The sequence below is a fragment of the Oryctolagus cuniculus genome, chromosome 16, assembly GCF_051225735.1.
Source record: "Oryctolagus cuniculus isolate XC-2025 breed Fujian yellow rabbit chromosome 16, ASM5122573v1, whole genome shotgun sequence".
Classification (NCBI taxonomy): Eukaryota; Metazoa; Chordata; class Mammalia; order Lagomorpha; family Leporidae; genus Oryctolagus; species Oryctolagus cuniculus.
The window spans coordinates 74,040,451-74,061,139 of NC_142882.1; the positions used below are offsets into that span (position 1 = coordinate 74,040,451).

Consider the following 20,689-nt stretch of genomic DNA (forward strand, 5'->3'; position numbering starts at 1 on the left):
TCCCATCTGGAGTGCACTTGGCTGGCCTCTTGATCCCTTTTGCTGGGCATGTTTTGATCTGGGCTCACACAAAGCCCCTCGACCACCTCTCCTGTTTAAGAAGCTGCAGCTGCTGCCTCATTCCCACTCAAGTGCCTGTGTGCTGGCTCGTCCATGGGGCCTACTCGAGACCCACCTGGGGCCCCCCAGACGCCCAGGGGCGGTCTCCGGCAGGAAGAGGACGAAGGTGCCCTGGCCTCTTCCCACGGAGGACGGCTTCTCCCTCACTGAGTCCCACATGGGGAGACCGCTCTGAGCCACAACTGCCCCAGCTCCTGGAAAGCTCTCCTGCCAGCCTAGGTGGTCTGCTAGTCTCCCTTCCCTTCTCCCTCTCCCCTAGCCACCACATAAGGAAGATACAAGTTTAAGGGCTGGAGCCAGAAACGATTCTGTTTCCTCCCTTCTGGCTTCTCTCCCAAGCTGGCATGGGCGCTTTATAGATTCATTCTTTTCAAACCGTAATTTTAGAAATGTCAACTTGATTCAGAGTTCTGGGAGAGTGAGAAAAGCATCCATCAGCTCCAGAATTAGAAACGCACCCACTTGGGAAGAACCAATACCTTTTTATCAGGGTTTTTGCTCAAGCAAACGTGCCTGCTGGGAGTCGGCAGCCCTCGGAGCCCAAAGCGAACAGCGGGTATGGGCAGCGCTTATCTAGTGCCCTGGGAAAGTGGTCAGTTCTTATACCAGGTGTAGGGCTGGGGCAGAGGGCCCCAGAAGCGCCATGTGAGACTGCCCAGCCATCTGGGGAAAGGGACACCTGCCTGGCTCTTCTCCTGGAGCCGCTGAAGTGAACGCCACACTTCCTCTCCCAGGGGCCCTTGCAACGACACCCGTCCCCAGGGGTGTCTGTGAATGGTGCAGGACTAAACATCAGCACTGTTTGATTTCGCCAATATATCCACGTTGTACCTGTCTCCGTGGCCAACTTGTGCCCCCCAGACACGCCGTGGCTGTCGGTCCTCGGCTTTGACTTCTGCCATCTTCCCTGAGCTGGGACGAGCACAGTTCACAGTGCATGATGGGAGGTCTCTTGAGCTGTGTTGGAGAACAGACATCAGCTGGGAGCTAACTCCAAACCACTGGCAACGGCTGCCGAGAACTCTGCATCGAGAGGGATTCTGATAGAGAGCGTCGCTCACGCTGGCAGTGGGCAGGGCAGGGTGGTGCGCTTTGCTGCAGGGTCCCCTTGCGAGGGGCCAGCGGTGCTTCAGTAGCAACCCTGCAGAATCCCTGTGGCTTAAAATGAGGATGTTTGAGGCTTGGCATCTGGCCCAGCACTTAATAATGCCCACGCCTCACATCGGAGCCCCTGGGTCCAGGTCTCGGCTCTGTTCCTGATTCCAGCTTCCTGCTAATTTGCACCTTGGGAAGGAGCAGGTTTGGACCCCTGCCATCTACCTGGGACACCTGCATTGAGTTCCTCGCTGCCCAGCCCAGCTCCACGACTGCAGGCATTTGGGGAGGGAACCAGTGGATGGGAACACGCCCTCTCTTTCTCTCAAAACGAACAATGCTGTGTGCTTGCTTTCTCACTCATGCTGTATTTCAAGCATTGGGTTGGTGGGCTCTTCCCCACAAATCCTCAGGGGCTCCAGCTGACGAAGGCGTCGCCAGCTGCAGCCACTCGCAGGAAATATAGGAGCCTCTTTGTGACCGCCGCAAGCAGAGACAGAGCTGGAGGGTCAGGTGCTGGCTGTTTCAATAGCGCGTGTCTTTTTCTCTTCACTGGCCAGAACAACCACGGGGCCCTGCCAAACTGCAAGGGGCTGGGAGTGGGGAGTGCGGATGGGGGGACACATCCAGGAGCCACTCCTGGAGGGTTCATGAGCACTCCTTTCTCTTACACAGGCTCTTGGTCTTCGATGTCTATGTTAGAAACCTTGCAATAATGAAGTCTACTTTGTTCAAAGGAAAGAACATATATATGTGTCACCTAAAAGAGGGGGTTTGGGGTATACTTTGTTTTTAGTAGACAAAGGTCTTGTCGTGTGAGCCATGCTGTCTTCTTACAGGAGATTGGAAAGGCGCTATGTGACTGTACTGTTAAAGACCAGGATGCAAGATGCCTGCCACCCCACAGCGCCCTGCCTCAGCTGCCCCTCTGCTGAGAGACTCACAGCTCGAAGCCTAAGCTAGAAAGGTCGTGCTGTGAGCCACAGGACTTCCTGGTCTCAGCTGACTGACTCAGGAAGCCATGTGGCAGGCTTGGTAGAGTAACTTCTCACCCAGAGAGCCGCCAGGGCTGATCAGAGTCTCCCTCCTTAGACCCTGAACTGGTAATAATATGACTCATCCACCAACTGTAAGAGCAACAGACACCAGAATGGACAGAAACAATGCACAGCAACCATAATGCAGTAAGGGCGGTGGAGCCAGCAGAAACTAGAGGCAAGCCAGAGCAGAGGGGCCCAGAAGAGAGACCCGGTGGGGGCTGAGGTGGCTGTGCCTGGGATCTGTGTGCTGAGTCACGGTGAGGACTGAGTGTCATCCCTGTGCTTTGATCCAGTGCACCTGTTTGCACTTTCCTCAGAAAACAGGAACTTTGGCCTTCGTACAGAATAAACACCTCTGTCCTGCCCTCTGGTGATTGGCAGGGAACAGGCCCAAGGGTGCTGCTCCTGTTCTCAGCATGTCCAAGGGTGCACCCAAGGGGTCTCAAGCATTTGGCCAGGGCCATTCACTTAGCTTCTATTCTCCATGCTTTGCCGTGATTACACTCAAATTCTGAAGCCCCTGTCCCGCCCCAGCTCTCTGCCAGTCTCCTCCCAGCTCCTGCTCCTGTCACCTGATGCTCTGGGCTCGCTCAGCAGAATGTCCAGCCCCTTCCTCTGTTGCCTTGATGCACCCTGAGCAGAGTCGCCGCACTGGATAAGCACTGGCCACGTGCTCAGGGTTTGCCCTCGCAGAGGTGAGCAGATTAGCTGTACTCAGCACACCTCTGAAATGAGACAAGGACTCCCACTAGGCCCCTCTGCCAGCCAGGGAGGAAGCTGTCCTCTGAGGGACACATCATCAGTAGAGGTGGGATTCCACATCAGCTCCTGGGGCTTCCTTCTGCAGCCACTTTGCAGGGAGTGCTCTTGTTGATTTGGGTCCAATGTGTCTGGCACTGAGCAGTGGTGCCTCAAGATCTGTCTCTCCTTGGGAGCATCCTCCACTTCGGCCCACCCCAGTGGGGACGGGAGCATCCTTAGCACCCCTCAATTCAGCGCCTGACAGATGAGCCCGCACCGCCATCGTCCTCCAACCACTCACGATGTTCCTGAGAGCTGCGGGTAAACTGCCCTGTTCATAAGCTCTGCTGGCCTCTTAGCTTCAAGGGTTCTGTACACCCTCTGAGATCATACACAAGTGTCTGTGGCAATGTATCTAAGGTGGATTTTTAACCTGAGGGCATAGTTTAGAGCTTCCATAAATTCTCAGAAGGGTCCATGAACAATAAAGTTCATGCACATTGGAGGCCTCATGTAGATGCAGAAGGCACCAGAGCACCTGGCTTTTCCGTGAGCACACCCAGGCCGCAGCCTCCCATGCAAGCCAATGGGGTTCCTCAGGTCCAGTCTCCTTGCCCTCAGTGGCCAAACTGGCCAAGCATGGACCTCAGCAGTCAAACCAAGATGTATTTTTATCCTGCCAATTGGAGCTGCCATCCTGGATGACCTGTTGCTTCCAGCTTCCAGCTGGAGAGGAAGAAGCCAGCAGGGAGAGAACCAATCGTGGCCCCACAGGAGCCTGAGCTCCTGCTGCCTGCCTTTGCCACCCATCTGTTTCCTGTCCTCAGAACCAGCCCTGAGGGAACACCTCCTTGCTTCCTGCTCTTGGGCTTCAAGGGTGAGCCTGGGGTGACAGGCCCAGAGCCAGGCAGCCTCCAAACCTGTCTTTGCAAGAAAGAATCTTGCAGAGAAAAGCGAGAGGGTGCAGGCTGAAGCCTCCAGTGCCCTGGTCCCTTGACCTGGCCTTCCAGGTCCGGGAAGGCTGAGCAGGGCCAGGCACAAGGTGCACAGCAAGGGATGAGCAAGACAAAGGTCTGTACATGCTGACCTCTTCCCCAGGCAGCCTGGGTGCCAGTGCCTGACTGCCCATCCAAGCAAATGAGAAAAGTGCCCACAAGAGAGTGAGTGGACAGCAGAAAAAGTTTGCACCCAGCTGTTGGGCAAAAGCCTTGCAAGATGAACCATGTTTCTGTGCTGACTCCCATCACTTCTCTGAGCCCCGCACAGCCCCTGCAAAATGCAAACAGCCATTGTCCACGCCAGGCACCTTGCTGTGTGCACATAAACAACACCTCATCCTCATCACTGCCCTATGGCCAAAGACTTTTTGCATGTGTGAATTTTTAAAAACTGAGATATATTTTACATATCACGGCATTCACTCTTTTTAAGTGTACCCTTCGGTGTTTTTTTTTTTTTTTTTGGTACATTCACAAGGTCTGACAACAATGACCATTATGTAAATCCAGAAAAATTTTATTACTCCCAGAACAAACCCTGTGCCCACTGGTGGTGACTCCTCTTTGCTCTTGCCCCCCACCTACTTTCTGTCTTCCGGGGTTTTTCTGTTGTAGACATTTCACACCAGCTGGATGCTACAGTATGTGGTCTCTGTGACTAGTGTCTTTCACATGAGGAACATCTCTGCGGCTCATCCACACTGTACTGTGTATCAGTACTTCTTTCCTTTTTACTGCTGAATATACTCATAACAGAATAATACCCAATAGCATAGAAATGATATTTTATTTATGTAGTCATCTGTTAAATACTTGCATTGTTTTCACTCTTGGGCTATTATGAATAACACTGCTATAAATATTTGTGTGCTTTTTTAAAGTTTTTAAGATTTATTTATTTGAAAGAGTGACAGGAAGAGAGAAAGAGAGAGAGAGAGAGCTCTTCCACCCATTGGTTCACTCTCCAAATGGCTGTGACAGTTGGGGTGGGCCCAGCTGAAGCCAGGAGCCAGGTACCTCACCCAAGACCCCTACATGGGTGGCAGGTGCCCAAGCACTTGTGCCATCTTTTGTAGCCTTCCCAAGTACATAAGCTGGGAGCTGGATTGGAAGCGGAATAGGCTGGGACTGGAACCAGTGCTCTGATATGGGATCTGGTGTCCCAGGGCAGCTTAACCTGCTGCAATGGAACTTTAGCCCTGTTTGTATTTTCTTGAGAGTATACCATAGGAGTACAGTTGCTGAGTCATATGGTAACTCTGTAAACTTCAGAGTCACTGCCACCCTATTGCTCAGAGCAGCTACGCCGTTTTGCACTCCCATGAGCAGGTATGGGAGCTCTAACTTCTTCACATCTTGGCCAAAGCTGTCATTTTGGTATAGCCATCCTAGTGGGTGTGAAGTGGCATGCCATTGTACTTTTTTTTTAAATTTCCATTTCCCTAATGGAAGTATATATTTGCTGTGAACTGAGTTGAGTGCTTTCCAAAATTCCTATGCTGAAGCCATAATTCCCAATTTAATAGTATTTGGAAATAAGACCCTTGGGAGGCAATTAAGGTAAAATGAGGTCATAAGATAGAGCCCTAACTCACATGATAAGAGACCCTAGAGAGCTGGCTCGGAGGAGAAGTCATGTGAGGACAACAGAGCCACCTGCACACCAGAAAGTGTGCCCTGACCAGAAAACCACACCCTGCAGGACCTTGATGATGGAATTCCAGCCCCCAAAACTGTGAGAAGTTCCTGCTATTTAGGCTCTCTCGTCTAGCTGAGCAAATGAAGACAGAATTATTATCTCCATTTTACAAAGGAAGATTCCCAGGATCTCAGACTTCACTCTCACCCCTGTCTGGTGTCAACCAATGGCCAGACCATTTCTCTTTATGCTCCAGTGCCTCTGTGTTCCAGAATGTGCAAGGGGACAGGGTTCTCCCAGGTGTAGTCTGCCAGCTGAGCAAAATCAAAGATGGCACAGTGCTGAGACCCAGTGCCATATGTAAGAGGCAGCAACTTTGTAAGAAGCAGAAATAAGCAAATATCTGAACCCCCACGCTGTTTTCTGCCTTCTGTGGATCCAAGGACTTACAAGGCTCAGAGCCTCATGCACTGATGATTCTCATCAGGTATTCACTGCAGCCTATTCAATGCATGGATCCCCAGTTTTCTCTAATACAAAGTCTAGGGCAATAACCTCTAGGGTCAGAGAGTCAGTGCCCATCTCCCATGTACTCACTTAAGGTACCTCTGTAAAACTAAGACCAAGCATCATCCATAAAAAGTGTATTTGGCACAGTGAGTGGTTAAGATGCTGCTTGGGACGTCCACATCTCATATTGTAATGCCTGGGTGCAAGTCCCGGGTCCACTTCCCACCCAGCTTCCTGCTAATGCACACCCAGGAGGCAGCAGGTGAATAGCTCATGTGGTTGGGTCCCTGCCATGCAGGCAAAATACCCAGATTGGGAACAGGGCTCCTAGCTTTGGCCTGCAGGCATTTGGGGGAGTGAACCAGTGGATAGAAGATTCTCTCTCTCCTTCCCTCTCCCTTTCAAAATGAATGAAAATCAATAAATGGAAATCTTTTAAAAGTGCACTTAGAAATATGAATCATCTCACAGAACAGTCTGTTAGCCATGCTCAGGCGTATGCAGCTTGTTTTCAGTGTTTGAGATGAGGCAGTTCAAGAAGCATAAATGAGAGCACTGATTTCTGGCTCCCTGTGTGGATAATGTTCAGTAGGGGCTGCATGCCTGCCCGTGCTCTGCTCTCTGAACTCAAACTCCAGCTCTCCCTAAAGCACCTCCCAACCCAGGCCAGGCTTCATTACGTCAACGCTATTTACCCTGGAGTGTGAGGGTCTAGGGATCAGGTTTTTGTTTTTTTTTTTTTTTTCTTTCTGGGAAAGGGGATAATTCCTAAAACTTTATGTCATGTTTAGATTCTCCCACTGAGCCTACATTCATGCCATCAAGCCTTCTCTTAATCTGCCCTGATTTTCAGAGATCCCACTCATTTAAAATGAAGTATTTGAGGGCCAGCATTGTGGGTTGTGGCGTAGTGGGTAGACACCACTTGCAATGCTGGCACTCCGTATGGAAGCTGGTTTATGTCCCGGCTGCTACGCTTCCGATCCCACTCCCTGTCTATGGTCTGAGAAAGCAGCGGAGGATGGCCCAAGTGCTTGGACCCCTGAACCCACATGGGAGACCGACATGAAGCTTCTGACTCCTGGCTTCAGCATGGCACAGCCCTGGCCGTTGTGGTCATCTGGGGAGTGAAGCAGTGGATGGAAAATCTCTCGAACTCTTCCTTTCAAATAAATAAATAAAATCTTAAAAAAAAAAAAAGTCTTCTGTTGCCACCTCTTTTTCTATTTCCCTCTAATGCTAGAAATTAACATTTTTTTTCCCTCTGGCAAATTTCAAAGTTAATAGGAACTACTGGAGAAACTGGAAAGCATATGTTGAGGAATTATCTACCCAGCCATAATCACTAATTGTTTTGTACACTCTTCATGTCTTTTCCTCACATACATACTTACAAAACAAAGGGATAACACTTGTTCAGAAGGGATGTTAGTTTATTCTTCGAGTGTAAATGCTGGGTGTGTGGAGCTATGGTGAAGATGCAGCCTGGGTCTCCTGCATTCTGTATCAGAATGCATGAGTTTGTGCCCCAGCTCCACTCCTGATTCCAGGTTCCTGCTAACATACACCCTGGGAGGCAGCAGGTGATGGATAAGATACCTTCATCACTGCCATAGATATGGGTGACCAAGATTGAGTTCCTGGCTTTCAGCTTTGGTCTGGCCCAGCCCATTTGGGGAGTGAACAAGCATTTGGAAATTATCTCCTCTGCCTTTCAAGCAAATTTTTAAAAATATGTAAACTTCTTTTTTAAAAGATTTTATTTATTTATTTGAGAGGTAGAGTTACAGACAGTGAGAGGGAGAGACAGAGAGAGAGAGAGAGAGAGAGATCTTCCATCCACTGGTTCACTCCCCAAATGGCCACAACAGCCAGAGCTGCACCAATCTGAAGTCAGGAGCCAGGAGTCTCTTCTGGGTCTCCCATATGAGTGCAGGGGCCCAAGGACTTGGCCATCTTCCACTGCTACCCCAGGCTATAGCAGAGAGCTGGATGGGAAGAGGAGCAGTTGGGACTAGAACCAATGCCCATATGGGATGCCAGCACCACAAGTGGAGGATTAACCTACTGCGCCATGGTGTCAGCCCCAACTTATTCTTCTAATACAAGACAGTGACTATATATCCCTACCCTCTGTTAGCACAGATTTCATTCTTCTTTCTGTGGCAATTTAAAGGCAACACATTGCATTAATTTCTAGTGCTGAGGTTACACATTTAATTTCATGCTGTGCACTTCATTTCATTTTCACCTTGCCTTTTTGTAAGCATGTGAAGTAGCCAGTTAAGTAATAGCCACTTTCTGTTGCAAACTAGGATGATGCAGTGGTGATGCAGGCGGAGGGAGGAGGACTGTCAACAATTCCACAGTATGAAGGTCAGCCTGCTTGTCTTTTACCCAACATGACAAAAGGAATCAATGCTCATTTTACCAAAAAACAAACAAAAAAAAAATTCAATAGGGCCCATGCATACTGTGAAACTCCTTAACACTTTCCAGCCTGCACACGGAAAATTCTGTCCCCCAAGTATAACCATTTTTAGCCACCTCCTCCTACCTCCTTATTGTCTTCCTGTGGGAGCTAGCCATGTACAGAGCATTCAGGAGAAAGGGTTGGAGACTTGAAAAAGATAACTTCTTCATTCAAAACTCTCAGGGCTTGCTCTAGGGTGGGCACTGAGAAAAGAAGCAGGAGAGGCTGCACCAGGTGTTTGTCTGCAACCAACCAGGCAGGTGAGTGGAGAGTCAGGTCAGATTACCCTGTCTGCCTTGCTCCCAACCCATATGAAAAATAGGCTGCTTACTGCATCTCATGAGCAGTGCCCTTTGTTAACTCCTGTCCCTGGAGTGTAACTCTTTTCCTTTACAAAGTAGAACAGAAAACCCAAGAACAGGTTTGCCTTTCCAGTCTGAACCCTTTTCCCCCTTTGGCAGGTCCTGGTGGAGCCCTACATGCACCTTTTATCCATCTTGCTTCCAGAGAGCGGTTTGAAATAACATCCATCGCCCACAGGGCCATACCCAATTCTGGGTACAGGAATGGCATCAAAGTCAAGCCTGAAACAGATGCCAAGGCTTGGTAGAGTCTGTAGCGTGAAAGAGGACCTGTTCCTTGTTATCAGAAAATCTTTTGGCAGAAAAATGATCTGATTGTTCAAATTCTTGGTGCTAAGGAAATGGTCATAATGAGGGAGACCATCACTGAAGTGATAAAGAGCCCTCACAAGACTTTATTTTTCCTCTCCTGTTTAGGAGGTGCAAATGCCCGTGGAATTGCATAGAACAGTCCTTAATCAGGGAGCCACCAGCCTTATCTAACTAAAGGAAAAAAAAAAAACACACCAGCCATTCAAAGTAGAAATATCTACCCCCCCACTTTTTTTTGAGAAGTTCTGCCCTGTCTCCTTTTCAGCTTTAAAAAGTTATCACCTGTTCCACTTCTTTCTGCACCATTTTTCACAGCAAATCCCTTCCCCCTAGGGTCTTAATTTTGTCTGCTGCATTGTCTCTGGCAGTTCAACATGACAAGTTACTTTTCAGGAACACACAGTAGAGACTTAGTACCAGGGTTGCTGTTTAAGTTAAGAAAATCTTGTATGAGAAAGCTTTGTCTGAGACCTAACCCCAAATGGCTTATTTCAAAAGGATTCATTAAAAAAAGAGCCAGCCTTGTTTCTTAACCCAGAGGACAGAATTACTAAGACTCTAGGTAACTAGGTAATGTTGGTAAGAACCTGTTTTTGTCTGTGTGTGTGGTGGGAGGAGCTACTATAGTAGTACTTTAATCCCATATAACACATTATCCCCAAACTTAGCACCTTAAAACATTTATGAGGCTGGTGTTGTGCGACGGGTTAAGCCACGACTTCCAGTGTTAGCATTCTGTATCAGAGTGCCAGTCTGACTCCCAGCTGCTTCCAGCTCCCTCCTCATGGCTTAGGAAGCAGTGGAAGACGGCCCAAGTGCTTGGGTCCCTGCTCCCACGTGGAAGACCAACGTGGACTTCCAGGTTCCTGGCTTCCGCCTGGCCCAGACCCAGTTGTTGTGGCCATTTGGGGAGTCAGCCAGTGGATGGAAGATCTCTGTCTCTCCCTCTTTTACCACTTTGCCTTTCATATAAAAGAAACATTTACAAAACCACAACCTTTTTATCAGTTATTGAGGGTGGCTCTGGCTCCAGGCATCTCATGAGCTTGCAGTCATCTTAAGGCTTCCCTGAGGCTGCAGGGGTTGCTTCCACATAAGCACTGGCAGGTGGCCTCTGCTGCTCCCCACTGGGTCTTATGCACTTCCCAGGCATCCTCACAACAGTTCCCCCATAGTAAGTGATCTAAGAAAGTGAGGCCACTTCAAACATAAGTCAGTCTTCTAATAACTCTGGCAAAGACATCCCTTCACTCCTCCCATATTCTTCTATTCCTAAGAAGCCAGTGCAGTCCACACTTAAGGGAAGGAAAATGAAGCCCCAGCTCTTGAAGGGAGTATTAATTTATGGACATATATTTAAAACATTCACATGTATTATACAAGTTACCTGCATCCAGTCTCTATTCTGTTTTTCGGTCTACAGCAGAGGTTGGCAATTTCTTTCTGTAAAGGACCAGACAGTAAATATTTTAGGCATCATGGGCCAGACTCCTATTGTAACTAGTAAGCTCTAATGCCAAAAAACTACAAGTTTGGACAAATATGTACGCAAATGAATACGGCTTTGTCCCAGTAAAACTTGAAAAAATAGGCAGCTAATAAGTCTCAACATTACAACACATATTTGAGGTGGGCATGTGGCCCAGTGGTCAAGACACCAATTAAGATTCTTACATCCCATATTGGTGTGCCTGGGATCAACACCCAACTCTGATTCCTGACTCCAACTTTCTGGAAGTGAATGCAAGGGTGATGGCTCAAGTAACTGGGCTCCTGCCACCCACATGGGAGATCTGGATGGAATTTCCAGTTCCTGGCTGTGGCCTGGTCTAGCCAGTCCTAGCCATTGTGGCCATTTAGGGAATGAACTAATAGAAGGAGGTTTCCTCTACCAAATAAACAGTTTTTACAAAATATAGTTCCTCAGCCAAAAACACAGGTACTACATAGCCAATTTTAGGTTCAATTTAAAGGTCAAATCTTATCAGTCTTTTTGATGAGATGTGCTCTGGAAATGAACACTGCAGGTAAATCATTTCTCCGTGTGGGTTGTTTTTGCTTCATGTTCCATAAGGCCTATGCTGGCCTTACTTGGGTACTGGGCATAACACCAACCTTCTCCTTTATTCTGTAAGCATCTCTCTCCCATATTCTCAGTCTAAACAAATAAAAAAGAGTAAAGAATTATGTTTTATTGCTATAGCCTTCTTTCCCAGAAATATGTAACTTCATTTGAAGTGATTTCACTCAATTTAATTTTTAAATTTTTATTTTTAAAATGTATTTTTAAAGTCAAAATAGAAGGTGAACACCTGAATTTAAATTTACATAAATGCATAAAGATTCTGAGGTGGAAACAATGCTTTCTCTGAGGTACTCCTTGCTGAGAACAGTAAAGAGACATGGAAATCAGCTTCTTAGCTTGTGATGAAAGTGCGCAAATTAAATGTCAAGGAGACCAAGTGAATCTTTTTCTCCATGACAGTTTCATACAATGAAACACTATTGGAAAGCAGCAAGAATGCACCTTCAGGAGAAAAAACACATGTGAACCTCCCTGGAGAGAGAGGAAGGGAGAGGGAGAGGGAGAGGGAGAGGGAGAGAGGAAGGGGGAAGGAGAGGGAGGGAGGGAGGGAGGGAGGGAGGGAGGGAGAGAGAGAGAGAGAGAGAAAGTATCTTCCATCCATTATTCACTCCACAGATGGCTGCAATAGCCAGTGCTGAGCCAGGCCAAAGCCAGTGTCTTCATCTGGGTCTCCCACCAGAGTTGCAAGGGTCTAAACACTTGGGTCATCTTCCACTACGCGGAGAGCAGAATCAGAAGTGGAGTAGCTGGGACATGAACCAGCACCCACTCAGGATGCCAGTGTTGCAAGTGGCAGCTTTATCTGCTATGCCACAATGCTGGTCCCTGAATTAAATTTTTATGAATGTGTAAAGATATTAAGTGGAAACAATCTTTCTCTAAGGTACTCCTCACTGAGAACAGTAAAGAGACATGGAAGTCTAGACATTTAGGCTCTTAGCTTGTGATAGAAGGTGTGTAAATTAAATGTCAAGAGGAGACAAAGTTTAGGAATCGGATACACATGGGCACCCACAGCTCCAGAGACATACATCAGGGGTTCAGTGAGCGCCAAACACCGCAATTACCCTAAGCCAAAGTCAACTCTGCTGGGCAACGTGCCAACAACCACAATCTCTCAAAAATCACATGTGAACCTTTCCAGTTTTATTAATAACTTTATTTAAATAAGACACAGGAACTTCTATACTGAAAAAATACAAAACAGAAGCCACACATTTCCTTGTGTAAAGCCATATTGTCTGATAACTCAATACTGTTCAGCGCAGTGGCTAGAATTAAACAGTATAACTATATACAAAATTTAAACAATTTCTGACAAATTTCTACAGCAGGATGTAGGATACATCTGAGCTCAACAACTTCTGGGAAATTTACATGGCAAAGCATAAGCTTTAACACATTTGGTTCAAAACTTTAATATATGCTAAGAGCAAATGTACAACACAATTAATATTTAGTTTTTCATGAGAAAATAAAAACACATGTCACTAAAAATATCGTACATCAGATTTCATTACCAAAAAAAGCATATTCAGTTCATTTTTCAGAAATTGATACTATTGCATCTTATTTGGACAAAAGCAGAGCACAAGATCAATAGATTAGGTAATGCTGAACCAGACATCAGAAGTTAAATGGAGCTCATATTTATCTTACAGAACTAGGAATTTTCTGCCTTTAACCATAATCTACAAAATATAGTATTTTCATCAAGGCCTGAGATTATTAGGGTTAAAGGTGTCTGCTGTTGAAAAGATTGTTTTAAAAGGTTCCCCTGTGAAAAATGGCAAAAGTAAACTGAGTCCTTTTCTCCATGACAGTCTCCTACAATGTAACACTGACTAATGGAAAGGAGCCCGGATGCACCTTCAGGAGAGTATATTACTGCAAACTTTGGTGGAGAGAAGAGAATTGCCATCATGACAAAATAATACACAGAATATACACGGTGTACACACACATACACATATCTCTTTAAAAAAAATCAATGGTGTTGCTTCCCTTTCTATCCCCTCCATCCTTCTTCAACGTCCTTAGAAAGTACACAAAACAAAGAAAAGCCAGGAATGATGGAAGGGAACTGAAAGGCTCCTGTAACAGTAGGCACCGTGTCCCTTAATTCTTAAGAAGACTGGGCCCTATGCTTTTAGGTGCAGATGAAACAATGCTGGGTTTCACTGAACTGAAAGCCATGGAATAAAAATGCGTAAGCTTCCCTGAACTTCTGGACACCTTCTTTGTGGTGCCGAAAACAACATCTGCCAGCCCACTCTCGACTGCCCAGTCAGGATTATCTATGTAGGGCCTGCTTACAACCCTGTGGAAAACTTGAGTCTCCAAGTTCCAGGCTCCTTTTATCTGGGCGTAGGATCTTCTTCACACATCCCAAATCTTAAAACTATTCATGATAGTCTTATGTGAGGCTTAAGTAACAATGCTTCAGACTACTGCTTTTCTAGGTCATCAATAACCTGCCTTCTTTTCTTGCAGCAGTTTGGAAATCCACTCATTCTCAACTCATGCAACTAAAATGCTTGAAGAAAACAATAACCAAAAGTGTGTCATTTTTGAACCTACGAATTAAATAATTTCTCAAAGAGAAACTGAACATAAATATGCCTTTAGGTAAGCTGGTAGCAATTACAACCCTGAATAACATAAAGAAAAAAATCCAACCATTCCCTATGAACCTTCACTTGTTTTACAATGAAAGCTAGACATTCCCATGTTTCAATTTCATCACACACAATGTGGAATGTTTCTAGTACTGAACACTTTATTTCCAACAATGTAACAGTCATTTACTGAGCAACACCTGAGGGAGGGGAAGCCATGCTGACACGTGTAGAAACAGTGAATGCAACAGTCTGTACTGTAACCACATGACACAGCCTTGTCACATACCACAGATTTGCTGGTTCTCCTCATGTTCACTCAAGTCCAGGACTCTCATTCTTCTAGGGTTGAAAGCACTTCTTATGCTGAGAATGTGGAATGTAATGAGGAAAGGGAAATGCATAAAATAAGGAAAGGCAAAAGAGTGTTGTTCCCTCTTTAGCTTTTTAGCTGTGAAATATTTAATATCCCGATATGATATACATTCCAAGTTACCTGAGTTTAGACTTCAACTGAAGTACCTGAAGCTAGGCCATAGGGTGGGCACTGTGCAACTGTTGTGGCCATTTTTTTTTTTTTGCATTGTATGTATTACAGAAGTTAGAAACAAACACCTGGATCAATTGTAAACATAATCCTGAAGTACAGTATTTTCCATAGGACAAAACACAGCAAGACATTTTCTATTTAGACAGGCAACTTTTTGATATAGAGCTTATTTATACTGAAGAATTTGGAACAAAACACAGGACAAAGTACTAATCTGTCAAACATTCTATGAAATGCATAGTCTCCACTTAAAATGCTGAATGACACACATTTTGCAAGCATTACTGCTTTCCAAAAAACTGCTGAATAGGAGTTCTGTCCCTGCCAAGATCAGTGTTGAGAGATACTCTGTGATGCTGATAAGTGTTTCCTTGTTGGTGGCGGTGGTGTTCAGACAGTCTGTCACTCCGTGCAGATAGAGGCCTAATCCACAGAACGTGGGGAGGAGGCCGGCTCCCCCGTGGCTTTAGATGAGCACATAGTTCTGAGCAGAGATGTGTTCCTCACCCTGCAGTTCCTGCAGGAGCTGCTGCTGCTGGGATGGCTGCTGGACAGAGGCCTCTGTGGGGCCTGCTGTGCTGGTGTCCTCTGAGAGGGATGTAAAGGAAACCCGGGAGGAGAGCTGCTCAACGGACAGAGTCGCAAGAGCTGAGCTCTGGCCAGAGTTAGGAGAGTTCTTGAGCATCAGGTCGGAGGCAGGTAAGAGAGGGCCTAGGAGTTTTACAGGACAGAAAGCTGATCCGGTTGGGATGAAATTAACCTTGTTTTTGTCAGGACATGAAAAGAGAGGGGCCGAGATAGGCTGACGAGACCTAAAACCATAAAACAAAATTAGGCTTACAATCACAAAAACATCAAGCACTTTCTCAATCAAGTGGAGTTCTCAAAAACAGCTAAAATGTGAATGGCAGGGAATGGGGAAGTGTACACAGAGGGTAAACATCTTCCATAGCACAAGTCAGCTGGCAGACTATTCATGCACACAGCACTCAAGTAATACTTGAGACAGAAGTATTTTCAAAAGGATGGCTGGGTAAATTTTTATAGGGATCATTGGTTTGCTTTCAATCATTTAGTAAGAGAGAAAAACCTCCTATACTGTAGTTGAAGACTACGCAAGGCAAGGATGACCTTTTCTGCTAAGAAAAAGTATATTGAGGGCATTATCCACCATGTATTTAGTTTTAAGCATTTCCTCCTTTTTCTGCATCTCTAGATTTACTAGCACAGATTTTGGGGGGGTCTTGATGGTCTCTCAAGGAGCCAGTCAGTCCAGCAGAGGAGGGTCCACAAACTCTTCCTCTTCTCTCATTCCCAGGAGCTAAGCCATCAACTCCTACAAGTATGGCCTCTGTCCCCTACCAGCTGCAGAAGTACAGCAGCCCCTACTTGGCACCCGCACCAGGGCAAAGGGATGAGTGAGTCTAGGAGCCACAGTCTTCCCCTGAGCTCCTCTGCTCAGTGGCTATAGCATGACCTCTTCTTCCAATTTCTAACTCAAAGATATTGCAATTGCAAAATAAAAAAATCTGTCAACAGAAAGTTCCATGAATAAATATGCTACATGTGTCCATAGGGAAAAGAAACCCAGGGGAAGAAAATTCCCCCAGGTTTGTGGAATGTATTTTATGTTAGTCACACCTGGATATTAACGTTGCTCCCAAACGTCTTTTTGTTGGCCATCCAAATTAATCGAGTTCTTGCAAGGAAACTACATAGTGATTTAAAATAGAGGTGTCAGGTAGTAGGGGCAAATTTTCAAGTTTCTTTGCATTGGCTTACAACTTTCTAGGATACAGGCTCCAATTTGCCTTCAGTGAGATCTCTTATGCCTATTGCATTCTGTTCGTGGTCTGCCTTGGGAACAGCTACCAGCTGGGTAGAGGTGGTGCATCCGTACCAGCTGGTCTACAGCTCTCAGCTGGGTGAGGTGGTGCATCCGACCAGCTGGACTACAGCTCTCAGCTGGTGGAGGGGTGCATCCGACCAGCTGGACTACAGCTCTCAGCTGGTGGAGGGGTGCATCCGACCAGCTGGTCTACAGCTCTCAGCTGGTGGAGGTGGTACATTCGACCAGCTGGTCTATAGCTCTCAGCTGGTGGAGGGGTGCATCCGACCAGCTGGTCTACAGCTCTCAGCTGGTGGAGGGGTGCATCCGTACCAGCTGGTCTACAGCTCTCAGCTGGTGGAGGGGTGCATCCGTACCAGCTGGTCTACAGCTCTCAGCTGGTGGAGATGGTGCATCCGACCAAGTGGTCTACAGCTCTCAGCTGGGTGAAGTGGTGCATCCGACCAGCTGGTCTACAGCTCTCAGCTGGTGGAGGGGTGCATCCGACCAAGTGGTCTACAGCTCTCAGCTGGTGGAGGTGGTACATCCGACCAGGTGGTCTCGGTAAGCAGCTTCCCAGCTCTGCAGGTCCCAGCTGACAGAAAAGACATTACTTACGCCATTTCCTCAAAGACCTTCACTCGCTCACATCCCTCTGGGGGCTCGCGTTTGAACATGTAGCTGTTGTTTGGTTTGGGAGATGAAGCATACTTGGGTAACGGTGAGCTACTCCCACTGTCTGTAAATTTAAAGCAGTTATATTAACTAGTGATTGAGAGCTCTTTTAAACTGATTTCCAAATAAAGAGCCTTTTGCACAATTTATCCACTGTTGCCCACAGAGCCTCTTTTTACGGAGGAGCTGTTGCTATCACCCCTGTGCAATGCACGTCTTCCAAATAAAAACTCAGTGCAACAGTTCTCTGCTGTATCACAGAACGTAACAGGAAAATACTCTGGTCCAGAAAACGGCATTGGAACAAAGCAGAACTGTAATACTCAAAACAAGTATGCTATTTACTATGTACCTCAAAAATGTAAATGAATGGAGTAAGATGCATACGTCATACAGAAGAATCACAAGAGATAATAGCGAAGGGTTCTCTATACATGTTCTCTCCGTCCAATGTAAATGAAAAATTTAATATGTGGAATATTAATATGTGGAATAATCTTCATTACAAAAGTTCTTTGCAAAAATGTTAGTTTTACTAAACACCACAAATAGCATGTATGCAGGGAAAAACAGGTCTCATATCTTTTCCATCTGTCCACCATAAAAAAGGCAATTTGCTCAGAATTTGGCCTTTTAAAAATGCCCATATAAATGGGCTTTTTCAGCCCAGTTTGTATTTTTTGCTACTGGAAGACATGAGAAATCCAAAAACATCTCTACCTAATATGTTTTCCTCTGATTTCTGACCAAAAGGAAAATGGCCTATTCATGAAAAACCATAAAACCTATATGCAATTTTTCCCTTTCCTACCTGGCAAAAGATGTTGGAAATTCAAATCCACCAAAATGTGTCATTATCTTTGTAAGATGCCAAGTTGTAAAGTTAGTAACATATTTGTATAAATATAATAGTACTATTTACAAACTCTGACAATGCAAACCAATCCCAACTGTTAAAATGTTAAGCACATGACTGATTGGGATTTATTATTTTCATCTATTTTGAAAGATTACTTTAGCACCATAATGATGTCTGTCACAATTCTGGTAAATTGTTTTAGTTTTAGGATACAGAAAACAGTCCAACGTTCAGACACTGAGTAATAAGAACTTTTTTTTTAAATCATCATTCATGAAGTATAATGCATGCTTAGAAAGTAGATTCAAGATGTATACTGATACATTATTTTATGAATGATTTACAAAGCCCCTAGGTTAGTTTTATGAGTGCAAATCTGTGCTTGTTCTTTTTTTAATATAGTGACACCTCTGGGTGGAATCACTGCCTGCAAAATAACAAGACCACAGTACTGGGGAAGCTAGACAAACACAGAGTTTTCTCTACCACTGTTACGTAGGCTCTAGGAAGGAATTAAATCTTAGATTAAAGTTGAGTTTCTTTGTATGTTGTTCAGATTGGAGGATTTTCTTAAATTCAAATGTATCCCATATCTTGTTCAAACAAATGGGAGGGGGGCCGGTGCCGCAGCTCATTAGGCTAATCCTCTGCCTGCGGCGCAGGCACACTGGGTTCTAGTCCCGGTCGGGGCACCGGATTCTGTCCCAGTTGCTCCTCTTCCTGTCCAGCTCTCTGCTGTGGCCCAGGAAGGCAGTGGAAGATGGCCCAAGTCCTTGGGCCCTGCACCCACATGGGAGACCAGGAGGAAGCACCTGGCTCCTGGCTTCAGATCAGCGCGGTGCGTTGGCCGCAGCACACCAGCCACAGTGGCCATTGAGGGGGTGAACCAACGGAAAAGGAAGACCTTTCTCTCTGTCTCTCTCTCTCTCACTGACCACTCTGCCTGTCAAAAAAAAAAAAAAGGGGGGAGGAGGAAGAAAAGGATTTTCTCCCTCAAGTGATATAAAGCATCACTAGTCTGAGGTCGGAATCTGCTGTTCTCTATTTGAACAAGGATAGATGGAAGGGATAGGTCAAAAACTGGGGGGAATGAGGCTTCCAATTTTGTATGCTAGCAAAAATATATCTACTGTCTAAGCAGCAACAATCCATGTGAAGTAAATACATGAGATCAAGGACACAAGTAAGTAGATATGGTATGAGATTACTGCTGGACACAGCAGGGCCCAGGCTATGTGCAGAATCAGCCTAAAACCATGTGCTCAATGCCTTTCACAAGTCTTCTATGCCATCAGTGGGGGTGTGTGACGTCAGTAGTCTAGGATCCACCGTATTATCATGTCAGGAAAATCATGTGGGCTGCAGTTACAGTCTTCTATGTTTTGGTCTCTACTACATCATGAGGCCCACCACATTTTCTTTCACAACATCCTTGGCAGTTTCACAGGACTTTCTCAGAGCTAAAAGCTAGACAGATGTCAGCTGGCTAATCTATAAAACTGAGTATCTTCCTATTAACAATCTGGAGTCAAGCAAACAGCTTTTCTTAAACTTTTCTGATTTCAGATGCTACCAATGCACTTTTCAGGGGTTTAGCCACTAAAATATTCTTTCCCTAGTTTTTCTTTTCCAGAGTACATAGAAGTGATTAATGTTAAACACATGAATAGTCAAATAGTATACAGTGCTATGACAGCTCTGTCTTTTCAATAAAACTTATCTGGCTTTCTGTTGGCATTTACATCTAATGCTTGGTGGTCAAAAAAGACAAAGCTTGAAAGAAAAAAAAAGTTGAAACTATAAAAAAAAAGTTTGTTAACTCATTCTCTTTCCCAGGTGGGTAACTGATATGGAAAATGAGTATGGTGTTCAACCACCGTTATACCCAACAACATACTAAGAATGTAATAAAAGCATAAAAGTTAACCAAAAACATTAGAGATATGATAAACTAAACTGGACCTAGGCAAAATTACTAGCCTTAGTGTGAAAATTACTTCTGCTTCAGCAAATGAATTATCAACTGCAATATGGTTTGATGGGCTAATGAAATCAGGAATAACACACACTAATAGTTACATAGCATTTCTTGGCAGTAGCATTTCTTGGCAGTAAACTTTTTGAACCGGGTAGCATTACCAAATGCAGAGAAAAGTCTGCATTTTCAGTTAGCTTCCAGATCAAACTGAGAACTTACAAACAAAAAGAATATTTCTTTTCTCAAATTTTTAATATAATCCTTTATGAGACTGCTATAAAATTTTATTAAGGGGGTTGGTAATGTGGTATAGCAGGTAAAGCCGCCACTTGTAGCACCAGCATCTCATGTGGGCAGTGGTCCAAGTCCCTGCTACTCCACTTTTGATCCAGTTCCCTAGTAATGTGCCTGGGAAAGCAGCGGAAGATGGCCCAAGTGAGTGCCCCTCTGCACCCACGCAGGAGACCCAGAAGAAGCTCCTGGCTTAGGATCAGTCCAGCTCTGCCTGTTGGGCCCATCTGGGGAATGAACCAGCAGATGGAAGATCTTACTCTCTGTCCCTCTCTAACTCTGCCTTTCAAATAAATAAATAAATCTTTCAAAAATAACCCACTGTTGGTGGGAATGCAAACTGGTTAAGTCACTATGGAAGTCAGTCTGGAGATTCCTCAGAAACCTGAATATAACCCTACCATTCAACCCAGCCATCCCACTCCTTGGAATTTACCCAAAGGAAATTAAATTGGCAAACAAAAAAGCAGTCTGCACATTAATGTTTATTGCAGCTCAATTCACAATAGCTAAG

General features: G+C 45.5%; 1 protein-coding gene across 6 annotated transcripts in view; it reads right to left on the minus strand.

Moving 5' to 3' along the window:
* Nucleotides 1-12,513: 12,513 nt before the first annotated feature.
* Nucleotides 12,514-20,689, minus strand: part of GLCCI1 (glucocorticoid induced 1) — a 241,277-nt gene continuing 233,101 nt past the window's right edge. For 5 of the 6 annotated variants that reach the window (XM_089315691.1, XM_017344467.4, XM_017344466.4 and 2 more), the window contains exons 7-8: nt 16,991-17,111; nt 12,514-15,356 (exon numbers count right to left, since the gene is read on the minus strand). In XM_089315691.1, the coding sequence (XP_089171817.1) occupies nt 15,011-15,356; nt 16,991-17,111 (467 nt within the window). In that variant the 3' untranslated portion in view covers nt 12,514-15,010. The remainder of the gene's footprint in view (nt 15,357-16,990; nt 17,112-20,689) is intronic. The other variant, XM_089315690.1, reaches the window with a different exon arrangement.